The sequence below is a fragment of the Elgaria multicarinata genome, chromosome 1, assembly GCF_023053635.1.
Source record: "Elgaria multicarinata webbii isolate HBS135686 ecotype San Diego chromosome 1, rElgMul1.1.pri, whole genome shotgun sequence".
NCBI classification, from domain to species: Eukaryota; Metazoa; Chordata; class Lepidosauria; order Squamata; family Anguidae; genus Elgaria; species Elgaria multicarinata.
Window position 1 is genome coordinate 179,983,000 of NC_086171.1, and position 19,567 is coordinate 180,002,566.

At 42.8% G+C, this 19,567-nt stretch overlaps 1 protein-coding gene across 1 annotated transcript in view; it reads right to left on the bottom strand.

The window, feature by feature from the left end:
- Positions 1–2,300: 2,300 nt before the first annotated feature.
- Positions 2,301–19,567, bottom strand: part of LOC134411013 (fer-1-like protein 4) — a 71,508-nt gene continuing 54,241 nt past the window's right edge. Inside the window, exons 37-45 of the mRNA XM_063144588.1 lie at positions 17,903–18,073; positions 17,483–17,637; positions 15,621–15,799; positions 13,117–13,202; positions 12,657–12,755; positions 11,267–11,508; positions 5,409–5,698; positions 3,999–4,099; positions 2,301–2,727 (exon numbers count right to left, since the gene is read on the bottom strand). Coding sequence (XP_063000658.1) covers positions 2,547–2,727; positions 3,999–4,099; positions 5,409–5,698; positions 11,267–11,508; positions 12,657–12,755; positions 13,117–13,202; positions 15,621–15,799; positions 17,483–17,637; positions 17,903–18,073 — 1,504 coding nt within the window. The 3' untranslated portion in view covers positions 2,301–2,546. The remainder of the gene's footprint in view (positions 2,728–3,998; positions 4,100–5,408; positions 5,699–11,266; positions 11,509–12,656; positions 12,756–13,116; positions 13,203–15,620; positions 15,800–17,482; positions 17,638–17,902; positions 18,074–19,567) is intronic.

Sequence of the window (19,567 nt, forward strand, 5' to 3'; positions counted from 1 at the left end):
AATAGCCTAGGTCACCTGCTGTCAACTCCCTTGAAGATGCAGGCAGTTACTAATGAAGACACAAGGGTCTTTTTTTTAATACTTCTGAATTCCAGGTTGATTGTGACATATTTCTTTCTGCTTTCCTTAAAGCAATGCCATCACACATAAAAACATGGACCGTATCAAGATGTACTTGACCCCATGACATCACTTGCCACACAAATTTCTGCGTCATTTTCATGTTTTCCAAATCTGCTTTTGCCAAGACAAGGCGAAGGTGGCATAAGGGGTGGGGTGGATACTTGGAGGGGGAAACCAGTAGGTGTGTGTGGGGGAAGGGTATGTAACCCCTCCTACAAATAGCCCCAGGCCATTTGCCTGGACATGGGGAAAGATTAAGTGCAATCTGCTAACTACTGAGTCTTTTTTTACAAATGACCACCGAGCCTGCAACAGCATTACAAAGAAGCAAAGGATTAGGAATCACATGTTTCCTTTGCATTGAGTAAGTCTACAGTTAGAAGTGCGTCACAGCACTGATAGTGCACTCCTTCATCTACTGTATTGGGGGCACAGGAAGGTTGCTGGGTATTAAACCTCTCACACATACATACACACATACACCAGCCTGTTATGATGGAGCAGAGCAGGTCTTCAGCTGGAAACCTGCTTCTACATGTGAATCACTCTGGTTGTATCAGGAAATATATCTGTAGGAATATCAACACCTGAAACTGTTAATTTGTAAAGTGGCAGTGTTATTTATTAAAAAGTGCATAGAAGACAAGTTACGTTCAAAGGATTCAGTAAAACTAATTCAGATTCTAATCTATAGGCACATCAAAAATCAAGTTTGGAAGGACAATTGTCACATGTATTAAGGACGTGCAGATAACACAGTTTTTTGTTCTCAAGATGCCGCATATTTTTTAAAGTGTAATATCTTGTTACGAGGGAATGTTATACTTTCACAAGCTAGTTCTAATCCATTATTTCATGTACTGAGATTGCACGAAGATCACAGACTCGTATTAAATAGAGCTTGTGAAATTGAAGAGTAACATAACCCTACCCTCCATCATCCCAATTTGTGAACATTTTAAATAAATATTATTTGATTGCATGAACCTGAGATTACTCTTCTAACACTCCAGCTGCCCTCCTCCACCAAGTGGAATAAATAACAATACAGGCCCAGTCCTCCCAATCTGTATAACTTGTATGTTTCTTATCATACCATTTAGCCACTTGCATGAGTATTGCTCTAGAGCAGGGGTGGATAATTTCTGTGGTTCTGTGGGTTCCCTCCCCTCTGAACTGCCACCAATTTTACAGCAGTAGCAAAAAGGGGGAAATTTGACTTTAAATCAAGGTACGTGGAGAGCATACACCTTGATTTCAAGCAAAATTTTGTGATTTTGCTTGAAACCAAGCTGTACACTCCCCACCTGCCTTGTTTTAAAGTAACATGATTTTTGCTTGCAGATTTTGATGGCAGCCCGCCTATTTTATTTTGTTGGTGCTTCTGAGGTGATGGTGGTGGTGACCAGGGCTGCAAAAATGGTCAGGCGGTTGCCCACCCTTGCACTAGAGGGGAAAAAATGGTTTTGTGTCACACTGCTTTATTATCAATACAAGCTGTGTGGGATCTTGCCAACTTGTGATTTGTCAAGCCATTCACAGTTCAGCCAGTCATGTATTGTGGCCTGCCAGGTGCTTTCTCCCTCCACTATTTTTCCAAATCCAAGCAGAACCTGAGTGGGGCAACAGAGAGAGCTGTGGACTATGTTTAGCTCAATGAGTCACAGGTTTACAGACCTGAACTAGGTCAATATCCTGACTCTGCTGCCATTCAGCACCATGGCCCAATCTACTTGGAAATTGGAGTTGTCCATTCCTTCCCAATTTTTAACCCACCTTCTGAAGTTCTTTCGCATGGCTAAAATTGGTCTGCCTGAATGACTATTTGTAAAACAGCAAAATAGTAACTGAATGATTGGCATATGTTGTTTTACCTATTAAAAAGTCTTAATTTGTCTGATCACCATCTTGCTGGATAGTGGATAATATTAAGAGTTGATGTTGCTTAACAGTTAAATCCATTGTTGCATTTAATTTTTTTCTACCACAGCAATGATTTGGGAATGCAGATAGCAGTGGCATGAAATTGTGAATCCTTTTCCATACAGCTGGGTTTCAGTGCTTCTACACTCATTGCTATCAGTGGCCTCCCCTCTTTTGTGCTTGAGATTATTTTAAAAATGCCACAGAGCCAGCTCCATATGAATGCATCTTCTGAGTGACCAATAGGCAAGACAAATAATTCAAAGTTCTTTCAGAAGCTATTGTCCTCACATCACAGATGTGAGCAGGTAGTCTGACTGCTGCTGAGATATGGGCAGTTTCTTCTTTTCACTGACAGATGCCTTTTCAAAGTGCTCCAGGCACAATCAGCCACCTGCACATGTCTCTCAATATCTTTAGTACAGAAGTCACTGTTATCTTTCTTTATCAAGTCACAATTCAGAGGGGAGTTGTGGGGAGCAAGAGAGGAGAGAGCATGCTTAGCCATTGATTATCTTCTCACTGATGTATCCAGGCATTGTGTAGAGAATGAGAACCAAGAATATGGTCACAATTACAATAATTAGCAATGCAATTATGTACTTCTTGTACCGTTTCCAAATGAAAAAGACAAACGTTTTCATGGGGTTCACAAACCAGTTGAAGGATGTTTTTGGACGGCTAGAGAGGAAAGAAGGGGGGAAATTCAATGTGAGTTGGGACAGCAGTGTAACAGCAAAGTAGCACACTGTTAACCACCCACAAACTAAAAATAGTCAAATACTAAATAACACAATCAAGACAGATCAGCTTACACCCCTGAACAACTGTATTCTATTAAAAACACAAGAAGAGTCCTGATGAATCAGACCAAAGTCCTACCTAGCATCCAGTTTCCCACAACAGCCAACCAAATGACTATGGGAAGCCCACGAGCAAGACATGAGGGCAATGGCTCAATCTCCCTGTTTTCCCCCAGCAACTGGTATTCAGAGCCTTCCTATCTCCAATCCTGGAAGTCAGGGGTGTTGAACCTCAGGCCCAGCGGCCAAATCCAGCCCTAATGGGTCCCAATCCATCCCCCTCCAGGATTCCCCTACCCCACATCATCAGGTGGTTCCCACTGACACCCCCCCACACACACACACTTGTTCTATGGTTTCCCAGCTTTTGTGAGGTTTTCCCCATTCTAAAAGGTGGAAATGTCTCTCCTAAGGCTTAATTACAGGCAGAAAAAGCTTTGAGCCAAAATACCCTAGTATGAAATGTTGGCTTCACCTCCTTTCCCTTTGGCCCCACCCATCATGTGTATAATGTGCCCCCCAAGATCTTCTCTGTAATGGACTTTGGCCCTCAGTTGTTCTGTATCTCTGCTGGCGGTAATATATAGACATCATGACTAGTAACCCTTGGTATCCTTATCCTCCATGAATTGGTCTAATCTAACATTCTCTGCTTGTACCTGAACACCTGAGAAGCAAATGATTCTTTGTACTGAATCATATCACCAGTTAAAAGAGTATGTTCTAACGAAATTAGTGCATCCCATTTTATTCACATTATTGTGAATTAATATTTGTGGGTCGTAAACTGGGCAACTGCAGCAGGACTGTGATTTTAAAGGGCATATGTTGATTCTTAGTAAATGTAGGGTGCATGCTTGTTGCCTCTTTTCCTACATCTTCTGGTGCAAGGAGCAGTCATCTGGGTGCAAGGTAATACTCAAAACAATTGGACACAGCACAGAGCAAAGCATCAGGACCTCTGTGTGCAACTGGGCTACACTGCATCAGATCATCCCAATCCTCTGATCAACTGTCTCCTCATGGACACAAATAGTATGATTCTAAGGAGCTTAAACCCACCACATTTTTTCAGTGGCACCATGTTGATGGCAGAGCAGAGCAGGTTGGAAGCATAGTTGGACCATTTCCAAACCTATTGGCACTTACTTGGGTTTCTCCAGCGGTTCTGGCTCTTTCCGCCCCAGACCAACTGGGGTCTTCTCAGCCTCCTCTATGGTCAGTAGCTGGAATTCAGCTTCCACTTTTCCCTGGAGAGAAACACACCATACAAAAGTGTCAGACATATTGCAAGAGTTTGTTTAAAGAAAACACCAGCTTGACCAATGCAAATGAACAGATCCCAGATGGAGCAAAATTCCTCTCTCATACAGCCTGTTTCTGAGGAACCCAGCTTACTTACATAGCAATTGAAAGCAAACTAACTGTAAAATAATCAAATTCACTATCAAGAAAAAGGGAAACGTCAATCTCTGGATTTATCCTTCTTACAAAATGTGTAGACATTGCCAAAGGAAAAAGGGGTCAGGCCAAAATTATCAAGAAAACCAGCATATTTTAGCTTAAAGCTCTTATTGCCCGTAACTAAGGGGTTCATCAGATGAGGCTGAAATCCCTCATTCTTACAGGGGCTTTTTGCTTCCGGATTCTTTGTGGGATTAAGATTGGCTCCTTTACATGGGTGGACATGTGGCTTGAATCGAGGAAAGTCCTTTCTCAGCAAGTTCTATATGTTTCTATATGTTTTGTTTTACAGCCTCTAGATGATGCTGTGATTATAGTGCAATGCCGTTATTTCACACAGCCAATAGATCAACTTAACACCTCTTATCGCATTATTTCTGATCTTTTTGAAAGTGGGATAAAAACCATAAACCGCAGGAGGGGTCCTGGAGGTTAACAATGTGGTTTAAACAACCAGCAAATGTCCATAAGCAACCAATCTTGATCACACAATATAAGCCCTGTGTTGAGAAGCTCTAAGATTTAGGAAATGCATTTCATCCTTTTAGAATGGGAAAATCTCGCGCAAATGTTGGTAAAACACCAAATGACTGGAGTTTGGGAAAGGGGGTATGGCCATCTGGGGAACCTGGAGATCTTATTAGATCACAACAAAACTAATAAAAACAGTATTTTTTTAAAGTTTGCAATTAAAACAATACTTATTACCTACTAAAACTAAAAAAGAACACACAGCAACAGGTAAAATACTATTAGTGCAGTTTTAAAAAAACACGAACCACTTTCCTCTTGTCACAAAATACCTACTAGAATGGCATTATTTTAAACTAATGTTTGAAAGCTGATGATAGAACTGACCTGGCAAGTTTCCTTTGAGAGGGAATTCCAAAAGAAAGCACCACGGCTAATGAGAAACAATTGCCGTATCCCTCATTTCTACCACCCTCTCCTCAGATATGGGACTGGGCTTCTCTTGAAGACCTCAGTCCATCAGGAGGCCACCTGCCCAGTAAGGGTTCCCTCCCTTCAGAATGGCTGTGCTTGTGCCCACAAGTCTTTCAGGTCACCCTTCCCTACAACTGTATATTATCTTACTGTTAGGATGAAAATGTTTCCACTGGGATCTGAAAACTCAACATCTTCTGGCTTTACTGAGCTCCTCCACTTCTTCTTCTTCTTTTTCTTCTTCTTCTGCTTAGCCTCCCTCTCTTCCCTTTCAATGTCTTCCTGACCTTTAAGTTTGATGAACGGCCACCAGCCTTTCATCCGCTTGTTTCGAAAGATGGAAAAGCGAGGCATGGCCTTCTCCTTGGCCATCTTGATGGTGCACTGCTCTGAACTCTTGGCAGCTCTTACCATGTCATTTAACTTTAACTCAATGGCCCCTGGAAACACAGCAAAGAAGAGAGAATCTCAGACACTGGCCATTTATATAGGATAATAGGCAATTCCCAAGACGGCTGAAACTTGGCTTTTTAATCCATAGAGAATTGCAGGAATTTTGCTTGCTGCTGTTAGGCAGGGATATCGAACCTCTTTCAGCCCAAGGGAATAATTAAATTTCAGAGAAGTTCTCAGGGGCTGTATTCCAGTGGGAGCCAGGGCGAAAAGCAAAAGAGGTGGAGCCAAAATACCAGCATATTTAGATTAAAGTTCTTACTGCCAGTAATTAAGCCTTAGGAGAGATAGTTCAACTTAAGAATGGGGGGGGGGGGGACACACCCACCCACACCCAAGCCAGAGAACCACCAAATGATCCATGGTTGCAAGAAAGCAGGTGGGCCTAGGAGAAAGGTGTGTGGCCACCCTAGAGAACTCAAAGGTCTGGACTGGGACCCAGGTGGTTCAGATTTCAACCACCTGGGTCCTTGAGGTTCATCACCCCTGTATTAGGGTATGAAACAATGTATACAATCCAGCATTATTATAGGAATCACCATTGGACTAGACCATTGGACTGGACCCACCCACCAATCAACTAGTTCAACCCTTCCCTGCTCAAGACGGGAGCCTTCACCCACCATCCCCATACAAGTAGTGAGAAAATGCACTGCAGGAAAGTGTTTACAGGATAGATAGGCTTGCTTGAGGTAACTCATTAAACAAGCCAAGCCATTTGCACAAGTGGAAAGCATGAAAAGTCTGAGGTCATTGTCAATCTGGCTTGGAGGAAGAACTCCTTGTGAACCAAAAGGCATCAGTTAGTCTGTGGCAGGAAGCAGAGACACAAGCATCACGGCAGCATGGATCGGGGGAAGCAAAGGCCAACTGACACAGAATGTGCAATCAGAACTGGGTAGTGTTTGGGGGAAATCAGGGAAAGACAAGGCAAAGGAAACAATGAGTCAGAAAGCAGATTCAAGGCATAGCCCAGGAACAACTGACCAACTTATCAGCAGGCTTTTCCTAGTTCCTTTTCTACAAGCTGCTAGGAAGCTCAAACACAGGGAAGCCTGTATTCAAAGGGTGCTTCCAAACAAGGCTATTATTGTGCAGTCACTTTGCCTCTTTCATTGAATGTTACAATGTCTTTCATTTTTAACCCTCCCATGTCTTCCAGCTGCTGCTTCCTTTCTTTCTACAAACAATCCACTAAGAAGGAAAAGAGGCAAGAGCTCCACGATGTCTTTTGATTGGTAGTGCTACAAGCCTTCTGTCTGAAAGCACCTCATATCTGAGTGGGGTTGAAAAACTATTCCTGACAGTCAGGTCCTGCGCAAACCCCATCCTCAAGGGTGGATTTGCACATCAAGGTATCAGGAGCTTCTGGATCTGTATATAACTCCCCCATGTGGTTAAACACTGAGTTGCAAATGGCAGCTTCTCGGTAAATATCTCACCTTCAGGTTCTGGTCTGACTCCACCCACCCAGGCTGACCATTGAAGTCCCCTGTACAGGAAGGAATACATGAGGACTTCCTGTTGAAGTTGAGCCTTGTTCAGACAACAAGGCCTTCCTGAGTTCTGCCGTGTTCCTGTATCCTTGGTTATGCTTTAGTCCTGGCTTGCTTGTTGTCCCTTCTTCCTGGTTTGCCCTTTGGTTCTTACTAACTTTTAGGTCCTAGCTTCTGGCATGACCCATGGGTACTAGCTCCTCTCAGACTGCTGAGAGGAGCTCTGTCCTGACAATCACAAAACAACTTGGGCCTGTTCAGACAACATGCTAAGCTGACTTGCTTTATCCTACCAGCCTTATATTGTGCTGTTGCAGCAATATCTACACAAAAGACTCAAATGACGCTGACATTATAGTCTGCTTTAACTGCGAAGGACTCGGATGATGTCGACTACGTCCTGCTGTGATTGTGGTTCTCTCCCCCCACCCCACCCCAGTGAAATATTTTGGTGCGGGGAAAGTCTGGTTCCTCCGGGCATGTGAAAACACATTGCTCAAATTTCAACACGTGTTTTCATCCATCATTTTCAATGTACTGTATTGTGGACGTGTTTTCAAGGAGCGGTATTGCTGATGAAGGAGAGGGGTGTGCAAATTCAAATCCTTTCCTCCTCCTGCTTCTGAACTCCCCCACTCCCTCCTGGAAGGGAAACAGGAGCGTCTAAATCCCCCAGTTGAACAACAAAAAGCAGCAGCAGCAATCCTCACCCACATATATACAAGCAGACAGGACAGACAGGGAGGAAAGGAAGGTGGCGGGGGGGGGGGGGAAGACTCTTTAGATCTCTATGTGTTTTTAACCATTTACCATTGCAAAGGAACATGTTGTTCCATAGGTCCCTAAGAGCACTCTTCAAAGCAAGACAAGGCTGGTCAGTTTCACCAAAATGTCTTGTCAGTTTCAAACAAAGTCCTTTGGCTACTTCTGAATCTCTGTGTGTGTGTGTGTGTGTGTGTGTGTGTGTGTGTGTGTGTGTGTGTGTGTGTGTGTGTGTGTGTGTGTGTGTGCCCTTTTCCATCCTACTTTGCCCCATTCCCCTACCCCCCCTTTGCTCTCCATGGGAGTGGGGCTCCTTGCTCTTATTCTTATTTGAACCGGAGTTGGTGGGGAAAGGACACAGATCCTACTTCCATTCCTTTGAGCATGTGAAGCTGAGTGGGGGATGGCAAGAGACACAAACAGGGGGAAGCAGAGATGGAAACATTCTCCATGGGGGAGGATCCTGCATCTCCCCACTTTTTTCTTTTTCTTTTTTTTAACAATGGGGGAGGTCCAGTTTTTATTGGGAGTCCCCACATAGGAAGGAATGGCTTAATCCTCTCACTAACTGTGATTTCCCTCTCAATTTCTCTGTCATTGGAGGTCCTGGCGCTGCATTTGAAGTCTCCTCCTCCGTACACTGGGAGTTGAGATGGCCACTTCCTACCTCGCTTCACTCCCCACCCCCCAGCCACCCACCCCGTGTTTTTTTCTTTTTAAAGTTGCAAAAATTAAAACTGCAATCCAAGGGGCTCTAATTTGGAAATGCATTCCGTTGAACTCAATGGGATTTAGTTACTGAGTAAGCATGCAAAAGAGTTGACTGCAGTCTTACCTAACATTCTACTTTGGTGTTCAGTAACAAGAGAAGGAAATCCCAATCCCTGTTGTCAGAGGGGGAGTTGTCCCCACTTCAAACAACCAATAAACTGGAGGAGGTACAAAGAAGATCTGGGGGGGTGGGGATAACAACATGTGTGAGTGAACCTCAATGGATCTCCCCAATGCGCTACAGCAGAGGTGTAAGTTTACAAGTTTTCATATGCTATATAAGCACTATAAAAGCAATATATAACCAAAATGGGATAATTCGAGGGTAAACCAGAACAAAAATGTACATGGGATGAACCTCATAGTTAGGCCGCTACCCCTGTTGCAGCAAATGGTTAGTGACTGCAAATGGTTAGTGACCATGTTTTCACTGTGATTATGTAGCCACCATGGTTAGATATGGCATTGAGCAGGGGGTTGGACTAGATGGCCTTGTAGGCCCCTTCCAACTCTGCTATTCTATGATTCTATTCTATGGTTCACACAACATGCTAAGCCATAATGACTAGCTCAAAATGCTTCACCACCAAAATACTTACTATGGGCAGCATTGCATGTCATCTGAACAGGGTCCTTGTCTCTTATTAAAGTTCTTGATATCCCAGCTATTCCAGAATTGTACATGTTACATCTAGTTAAAAACACTTCCTCTAACTCTGAATTTGTTAGTAGGTGATTTGTTGCTATTAGCTTGTTGTAGACCATCCTTCCCAGAGCCAGTGTCAAGGATAAGCATGATTGAACAACTGCTGAGGACCCACATCCCAGCAGGGGCCCACTGACAAGAACCACTTGGAGTTGCTTCTCCTTCACAGCATTGATAAGAATATAAGAAGTGCCGTGCTGGATCAGACCAAGGGTCCATCTAGTCCAGCACTATGTTCACACAGTGGCCAACCAGCCATCCGCCAGGAATGAACAAGCAGGACATGGTGAAACAGCACCCTCCCACCCATGTTCCCCAGCAACTGGTGCACACAGGCTTACTGCCTTGAATACTGGAGATAACACACAACCATCAGGGCTAGTAACTATTGATAGCCTTTGTCTCCAAGAATTTATCCAACCCCCTTTTAAAGCCACCCAAATTGATGGCAATCACTACATCTTGTGATAGTGAGTTCCATAATTTAACCTGCTTGTTCACCTGCTTCTCCTTCTGTCCCAGAGAATGGTGATGATGGTGAGAAGGTGGAGCAGCAGGGGCCCATTGCCAAGAACCCCTTGGAGTTGCTTCTCCTCCACAGCATTTCAACCTGCTTGTTCACCTGCCTCTCCTGTTCCAGTCAATGCTGATGGTGAGAAGGTGGAGCAGCAGGTGCTCACTGGCTCTGCCTGTCAAGCAAGCAGGTGGCAGCAATGATGAGAAAGAGGAGGAGTAGCAGTAGCAGCTGGAGGCAATGGTGGTGAGAAGGCAAACTCACTGAGGGCCCATGGAGGGTGTCTTGCCCAAGGACCCCCACAAAAACCTGCAGCTGGCACTGATTCTTCTCCTGACCTGTTGCCCTCCAGATGCTCTACAACTCCCAGCATCCCCTAGCCAACCAGGGACCAGCACATCCAGAGTGCACCAGGTTGTGGAAGGCTGTTTTAAATCCTTGCATTATGCAAGGATACAGAAAGGGGAAATAAGCAATGTGTTAAAGATGGCACCAGAGGGAATGCAGCTTTGCATCATTTAAGTGTAGTTGATACCTCAGCAGACTCTGTTCTGAATCCGTGTAATAGAGCCCCAACAAAATCAATGAAGTTCAGGACTCTGAAGTATCTTTGTAACCACTAGATGGTGCTGCATATTTGTTTTCCATTTATATAGTTTGCCATTCCAATGAATCTGTACGATTGTATTCATTATCCCATATTGTTTTGTTTCATTTCCTTGCAACCTAATCAGTAAGGGGCCTGGAACTGAATCTAAACAATATGGAACAGTGAATGAAAGAATCATTTGAGCAGCATTTTAATGTTTGTTGGCTTGCTGGTGAGCCAACTTTATAATCCACCCCACCCCCAAATGATTTAATAGCTATACTGGGATTTTAGACATAAATGAACTAGATTGCCTTTGTTGCATATAAATACTGCATAAATTAGGGTGAAAACAGATTGACCAAAGAAAGATGTGCTTGCAAGTCATCTGCACAACTGACATTATGGTGCTTGTACTCTGAAGCAGCATTAGAGTAATAAACTGTTCTTTTTTTCTATCTCTGCCAATGGCCACAGTTCAGATTAGCAGCCTTAGGTAACAGAATTTTGGTGCTAAAAGCCTCTAAAAAGTAGATTTCAAAGGGGGTGGGGAGAGAAGCAGAGGGTTTTGTTTTGTTTTTTAGAAGGGTTAGGTCTAGGTTTTTACCTCCTTCCTATAGTTTACACTATTTGTTGCAAACCTGCTTGTCCATAAAGGGCTCTCAAGTCTAAAAATCATTTTTTAAATTGCTTAAAAAAGTGAGGGGAAAAACATACCTAAAAAGTCATTTGCTGAAATCCTGTCATAGTCCCAGACTTGAAGGACAAGGACTGCTGGTTCCCGGAATTCAGATTCATCCAGAGAGAAGATGGAGTCCTTCTTTTTGTATGTTATCTCTTTCTCTGTTGGGAGGTAGTCAAAGCGGAACACAAATCTCCAGTTGAAGTTGCCTTCCCCAGTCAAAGAGTTAAAGTGAACATCTGTTTCTTGCTTGTCTTTCTCCAGCCCTTTGATCCAACTGCAGAAGAACCTTCATTAGCATCTACCAAAGTTTTAGTATAAGGATGTTTGAATATTTGGCTATAGAAAATGGAGACACAGAGCACTGATCTACACTCGCATAGTTTCCAGACATGTGTATCATTCCCGTCCCAAAGAAGGCATGTGTGCATCCTCTCATATTTAGCTAAAGGACATATTGGTACAAAATCTGCAAGCCAAGTCAATAGGATAACGTTTGCTACTAAGAGCTTCTCAACATTAAACAAAAGTCCCACACCCTTACTGTGCTTTCTTCTTCCAGAGTCTTTCTGGGTTTACGATGGGTAGCTTTAGATGGTGAACAGGTGATTTGGAATTGAAAACTTCCCTTCTTGCTAATGCTCTATGTTCAATGAAACAGTGCTAACTAGTTGCTGAGTTATAGTGCTACGCTGGCATTACCCACTGCCAATAAAGCACTATTAACTTATTTCAGCTTATTTCCGATCTTTTTGAAAGCGGGATAAAAAGATGAAAAGCACAGGAGTTGTCCTGGAGGTTGATGAGGTTGTGTAAAAGACCCACAAACTTCCATGGATGACCAATCATCAGTGTGCAATAAATCAATCATGTACAGAAGCTCCCAGTAAAAAATGCAGCTTCTGCTAAACTGATCAACCCCCAAACAAAAGGACAAAGGAAAAATCAACAAATTGATGGAAGGCCAAACTATATTAATTGCATAGGGCAGGGGATTTGGATGAGAACTACAATGGGGTTGTACAAAGGGTTACGAAAAGGATGATGCAACAAAAGATTAGATAATACATCAAATAGTATACCCATGAATACCAGATCTTTGGCACAAAACAACTGAGAAGGACCATTGCATTCATGGCCCTCTAGTAAGCTTCTCAGTTAACTAGCTAGCCACTGTGTTGGAAACAGGATACTTGACTAGATAGACCTTTCCCAACCTGGAGCCTTTCAAATGTGCTTGACTTCAACTACCATCATTCTCAGTGTCATGCTGGCTGGGGAGTATGAGAGTTGCAGTCCAACATATCTGGAGGGTGCCAGGTTGGGAAAAGTTGGTCTGGTCTAACAAGGAAATCCTCATAATGTTTGACTTCCACTAAAAGTGTTTCTATTTCTGAATGTCTCAACCTGTCTCAGCAAAGGCACCTTTTTACATAGATGTCACTGGAAATTTCTCCTGTTATTGGATTGACGTCATCAAGGACCACATCATCTGTATTCCAGATAATGACACGCAGCTCGTAACTAGAAAGAAATGGAAAAGCCAAGAGATGGTTAAAACATAATGTCTTTCTTTGTAAGTCCTGGGATGGATCATTCGATATTTTTAAAACCATAATTGCACCATAAAGAGCATCCAAATTTTGGTGTGATCTCCCAGGCAATAGAGACAAAATATAAATAAAGATTGAGAAACTGGCTCCCATTCCTGGTTGTGCTTTTGATACTGTATTTTGTATTTGTTTTTTTAACCTGTTGGTTGTTTTATTATGGTTTAATTTTTGTAAAACGCCCAGAGAACTTCGGCTATTGGGCAGTATAAAAATGTAATAAATAAATAAATAAATAAATAAATAAATAAATTCCTGTTCACAGAAGTCTTTACCTGATTGGAAGTCGTGGTTTGATGTTAACAGGAGGGGGTGCAGGGACATCATTTGGAAACATATCAATCCACATGTGGAGAGATCCCTGGGGAAAGGAAATTAACCAAGGTATTTTGAAAAAGCAACAAAGAGTTTTGTGGCACCTTAAAGACTTAACAATTTTTTTCTGGCATAAGCTTTCATGGACACTGTCCATACATCTCATGAAGTGAACAGTGTCCATAGAAACACAGAGCGGAAAAAATTTGTTAGCCTTTAAGTTGCTACAATATCCTTCGTTGTTTTTGTTGCAACGGATCTGGGCCAGATCTACACTATTGCTTTATAAAGGTATTGAACAGCACTGATGGGGCACATTACACATTCCATAAACTGCTTTCATAGCGTTATTTCCTGCTTTTTATTCCACGTTATCCCAAATACAACAAATGTCACTGTGTGTCCTACCTACAAGGTATAAATGCACAAGAGGGATATAGCGTTAACATGATGGGATTGTAATAGTTTGACACAAGGTGTAGATCTGGCCTGGGATGGCTTGCATGACTGGACATCCCACCATGGCTTATTTAAGGGTTAGTGGGCTGCAGTGAGGGCCAGCAGCCATTTGGAATATTCAACACCCAGCCGCAACTTGTTGTGTTGTGTGAATCTGGGACCCATGAATTACATGAGGGTTAAACCCATGGTCTGTTGTTGGGTAATGTGAGGATTGTTTAACTCTTCCATGGTCCCCACATTCGTACGATATGTCAGGCCATGGCTAGGCATTGAATATACAAATCTTGCATGGCACATACCACTATGAGGAGTGTACGGGCACGAATTATTGAACATCGTTCAAAACTTAGAAATGGGACAACGGAGGCACCATTAGTTCAACATTTTATTGAGTACCATCATCGTTATAACCATTTCCAGTTTTTTGTTATTGACAGAATCTTTCCCCTTCAGTATAATTATCGTGATTTGAACAAGGAACTTCTCCAAAGGGAAGCTGAATGGATACATCGTCTTAATTGCATTCAACCTCTCGGACTAAATGCTACTTTAGAGCTCACAGCTTTCCTCCCTTAGGATGATTTATTAGCAAATTAAATCACATAAACTATACTATAAGATCTGGGAGCGTTTTTGAAAACCCTCTAAAGGACTGAGAGCCTACTGTCGGCTTGAGGAAACGAGAATGATATGGTGGTAAGCTTAGATAGTTTTTACAGCATGGCTGTGCATCATTTACTGAGATTGTGAATGGTTTATAATGATAAATTTTCATTATTTTTTTCTTTAGATAAACCCTGGTGGGTTTCTTTCTATTGTAGCCGTGGCTCCTTCTGTAAACTTAGTGGGTGAGGCCAATACTTTCTGCTTTGTTTGCATTCCATAGTAATATGTTATTGCTTATAAATGCTGAGTATGGTGTTTTTGAATTATGTTTCAGCGTTATACTGAAGAAGAACCCTCAAAACAGCAAAATAGTACCGGACTACTGTTTATATAAAAGACACTTCATGTGAATAGTTCACCTATGTATATTGGATGTTGATACTGCAGGCTCTGTTAAATATTGTTGATGTGCTTGTATTTTGTACATTTGTAAAAGTTCTGAAATATTCATTTATGAAAGCTATTTTGATACCCTTGTGGTTTGAGTGTTATCACTCTTGTTATACTGTTGTTGTTTCCAAACCACAGCCTTCTATTTTCCTTACATACCACATCCCGCCATGGCTTAAACAACCAAGTCACTAATATGGTTATGCCTCTTGAAGGTTTGAGATTCTCTCCATTCATTTTAATAAAGCAACATAGGAGGGCAACACCAATTGCCACATAGAGACATCAGCATTAATCCCATAATTGTTCATATTGTTATGTGGATGCACTGCACTTCCAAATGGTGAATGGTTCTAAGGGTTCCAGCCCTTACCCAATGTTCCCTTTCCTTAGAAGGTCACTTGAGATTTATAGTCCCCTCCCCCCCCGTGATATCATGTTTATTTACACAGCTCTCCAGGCTGTGCGTAAGATGAGGGTTCAGAGCATTAGCACTCTGACAGTTGGGCCCCGTCCTCTCTCTCTGGCCACATCATCCTTTCTGTTTCTGTACTGTATAATGGGTTTGTTCCATGCACTGTACTGTATATGGCAGAGATGTGTTTGTTGCTGTGGCCAATATAATGGCATCAACCCATGCTGCTGTGGTTGTGCTAGAGCAAAACCCCTTGCATGTAATTCTATGCAGATGTTGCTGTATAGCAGCTCGTAGGCTACAAAAGAAAACAAATGCTTGTATGAGAGGTATGAGGAACCTGTGGTCCTCCAGATGGGGTTGGACTACAAGTCCCATCACCCCTGCCCATTGGTATGTTGGCTGGGGCTGATGGGAACTGGAGTCCAACAACATCTGGAGAGTCACAGGTTCCCCACTCCTACTGTATAACAACTACCTTTCAAAACCAAAACATGCTGTACTATGAGGAAAGCAACATTCTGGTCTCACCTGTAGGAGACCAGGGCTCTCTGGATTGTGAAGGGATCGAACTTCTACATGTTCTGGTACTAATTTGTACCCATACTCAGGCATTTCATCCCAGTGCTGAAGAACATACAAAGCCTTGTGCTCATCATAAGCAGACCAGCTTTCATCATCATTTTCTTTCTTGTCTTTTACCAAGGCTTCTAGAATGTAACACAATCAGTTGGACATCTTTAAGACAGTCAGAATCAGTACATCATTAACCTATTAAGATCATTAATCGATAAAGAACAATACACAAATGTCTAGGATTAACAGAGGAGCAATATGACCACCAGCCACCCTTGTAACATTGACTTTACCAGTCTAATGAACTGAGCTCTCTCTTTTGAAAGTTTGCAACAAGGTAGACTAGAGAAGGCTTTCATTACTTCATTGAAGACACCGTGGGGGTCCGAAGCAGGGAGATTCAGGGCTTCTCTAAATGAGCAATTTATAGCATGCCCATGACTGGCCACTCACAGATGTTTCTTGGTTTATTACATGATGCTGTAAACATCCAGTGCCTCTCTTGTTCTTTAGAAGGATTTCCTTACCTTAATTTGAAACGGGGGAGGGGGGAAACTACTAACAAAAAAATCCCCTTTCCGTTTCAGCATGTAAAATGGAAATCTATAAGAAGAAGCAGACTGGCACCATCTTGTGGCTATATAAATGAAAGATATAGAACTCCTGGTTAAAGGGGAAAGCAGGGAGGCGGAATGGAAGTGTATGTGTAAAGGGCACACGTGGTGATCGTGAGACAAAAACAGAAGCAGAAAGCTGTGGTAAATTGTGGTATCTTCCCTGGTATAGAAATGCTCTGGGCTGGTTGGGATCCAGAGAAGTGTACAACTAGTTATATCAACTAAGGGCAGTTTAGGTTGGTATTTCTTGAACAACAGCCTCCTATGCCACATGCCAAAGTCATTTTGATACTCAGGAGACTTTCAAAAGCAGATTGTGATACGGCAGGAGGACATGTCTGCTGTTAAACGATCACATCTGGCATGCCCTAATGTAGCTATTAGAGCGCAGCCCTTTGATAGCCACATTATCAATGCATGCAAAAATATGTGCAGCAGGAGGGAGGTCAAATACAGAAGGGCTGAAAGCAGCAAGAAAATTGGCCAGCTTCTTTCAACCTATTTATAACTCAACCTTTTGATCATTTGCTGGTCAAGTAAATCAGAATATTATTATGTTAATAGTGATTGGACTGAATGTTAAGAACAAGAAGTGAATCAATCCTATCATCAGGAAAAACCAGTTCAAATATTTGAAAGCTTACAGTATCAAGGCATTCCAATACAGTATCAAAACATTTTTTTGGAGATATTCTAGAAAGCTACCAGGAATAGATGGACATGCATATGGGTTTTCTTCCTCTTAAATATATATCTCCATGGAGGGGTGGCATGTTGTGTCTGGCAGATCATTGGGGATTGTAGGATGCAGAAAAAAGACTGAAGTCAAATTTACAGCAACACACTTGATTTAGAAATAATTACTCTGTTTTTATACTCCTAGAAATAGAAGCGTTTAGTGCATGAGACAAAATAGAATGCAGGCAAAAACGTAGAACTATTTAATTTGTTTTTAAAAGAATAAACTCTCATCTAGGTTAGCATTTGCTTGCTGCAGCAGAAAAGCCAGGAAAGCAAATCCCTGAATTGTAAACCGAACAGAAAATGGCATGAATTAAGCCTAGTTCAGATCGGAACATTTTCAAGAAAATTACAAGGCCCTGATTAAATGACCATCAGGATCTGATGGAAAGAGATGTTCAGTCTCCAGAAGCATTTGTTGTTGAAACAACCATTACACGCCAAAGCATGGACCAGTACCTTCAGGAAAAGCCTCCGGAGGGATCTTAAAAATCTTGTTGTTTACTTTGACTTCCTCCCGCCTGTACTCAGCTGAGGGTAGTGCATTCTTTTTGCACAAACTCTCCAAAATATGTGAGGGTTTGAAAGCATCTCGCCACATGTTGTAGCCTTCTCTGTAAGGAACGAACAAGTTCAGACTTATTACATTTTAATTGATGTAGACTTGGACAACAAGCTAGTTTATTTCATCTTCGTGCTGGCATTCCTGTAGAGCCAAGCGCATTGGGTATTATTCCCCATGGTGGGAGGCTGATTAAAAGGCTCCCTTGCAGGCCACTCAATAGGGCAAGACTCTGCAAAATAATAACACAAAAATACTAATGAAGTGCCAACAGGGATTCACCACTGCCTTGCCAACCCAAACTCTCTGGTACATACGTGTCATACTGCGAGGCCACCCCACAATTGGCTCTGTGATTGCTGTAGAATCGGTTCTCCAAGTCAATCTTTGTCTCCCCAATTAAGTCATCAGATCCAACCAAATCGTGGTCAAAAATCGATATAGTGAGTTCTGATTCTATGGGGAAAGAGATGCTCAGCTCCAACACTCTGAATGAGAAAAAGAGAGAGAGAGAGAGAGAGAGAGAGGATATCTCAATGGGCAACTAAAGAGCATATGAAAGCAGGTTCTAGACAGCAATCGTTGGAGAACTTCAAATCTTGGTACCAAATTCAGCTCTCTGGGGGTCCCCCCAGGAGGCCATGGCCTCTTTCTCCTTGTTCCAACACCTTCCCCTAACCTGTTCCCCACCCATTCTTTCGTATAGTCCCTACCCCTCACCCCATTCTAAAAGGTTGAGATTCTACTCCAAGGGCTCAGTTACTGCCAATGAGCGCTTTAAGCTAAAATATGTTGGTATTCTTCATATGTTTGACCCCACCCATTTTGCCTTCAGCCTTACCCACCACTGGAATGCAGCCCCCGAGAGCTTCAGCCTGTTGCGAAATGCCCTAATATTCTGCCAATTTTGGAAAAGGAGGCTCCCTTTCAGTTTGGGGGAAAGCACAGGAAAAGTCTTTACCCATCACTCAAAACAGAGCTGTGTACATGGCATGAGGGCATCACCCCTCTCTAGTATGCACATTGTTCTCCGGGCCTAATCCCTTAACCTCTTCCCCTCCCTGGAGATCACTTGCACAATTACAAATATGCTCCGAATACCAGCCCTAGAACAGTCAACAGGCAAATGCATTCAGTGTCCTGTTATTTTTTCCCCCTTCCTGCTTGATCTGGAAGGAGAATAGTCATTCCAGTTTACTTCCAGACTAGAAAATACTTCATATTAGATTTGATGTACCAGTTGAGGCTAGACTCTCTTTTTTTAGCCATGGTTTGAGTATTAATAATTAAACTCAGATATGTGGCATACCCTGAGAGCCCAATAACTACAACTCTTTTGACCCAAAGAAGCTTCATTTCTCTCCCAGGAACCTCCCCCTCCCCAATCACTATCCCCTGGCCTGGAGACTACTGTGGGCTTTGGGATTAGGTGGTAAGAGGAATCCTCTTGTTATCTTCAATCTGTGGGAAGGGCTGTAGCTTGGTAGTAGAGCACATGCTTTGCATGCACAGGGTTCCAGGTTCAATCCCTGGCATCTCCAGGTACGCCTGGAAAAATCCCTGCCTGAAAACATGGGGGCTGCCTTCATGGCGCAGAGTTAATACTGCCTCCCTCCAAAACCCAAAGCCAAGGAGTGCAGGGTTTCCAGCAGCCATCCTGGTATTGGAGCTTCCCCCCCACTCTTCCTGGTAGAAGGTGGCCAATCGCCAGTCGCCTTACACCAGGGACTGCCCCTGGATTGGCACCGGAGCTACATCCCCAACTTTTTCACTGCTCAGCTTCACAGAAAAGCCCCACAGTGGCTGTGAAGCTGTGTCTGCGTCATATAACTGACTCAGCACAGATTCACAGTCACCGCGGGGCATTCCTTGTGCATAGACAGCCCCCTGGAAAGCCACTGCCAGTCAGTGTCAACAGAACTGGGCTACCTAGATGGACCAATGGGCTGACTTAGTATAAGGCAATTTTCTATGTACTTGCT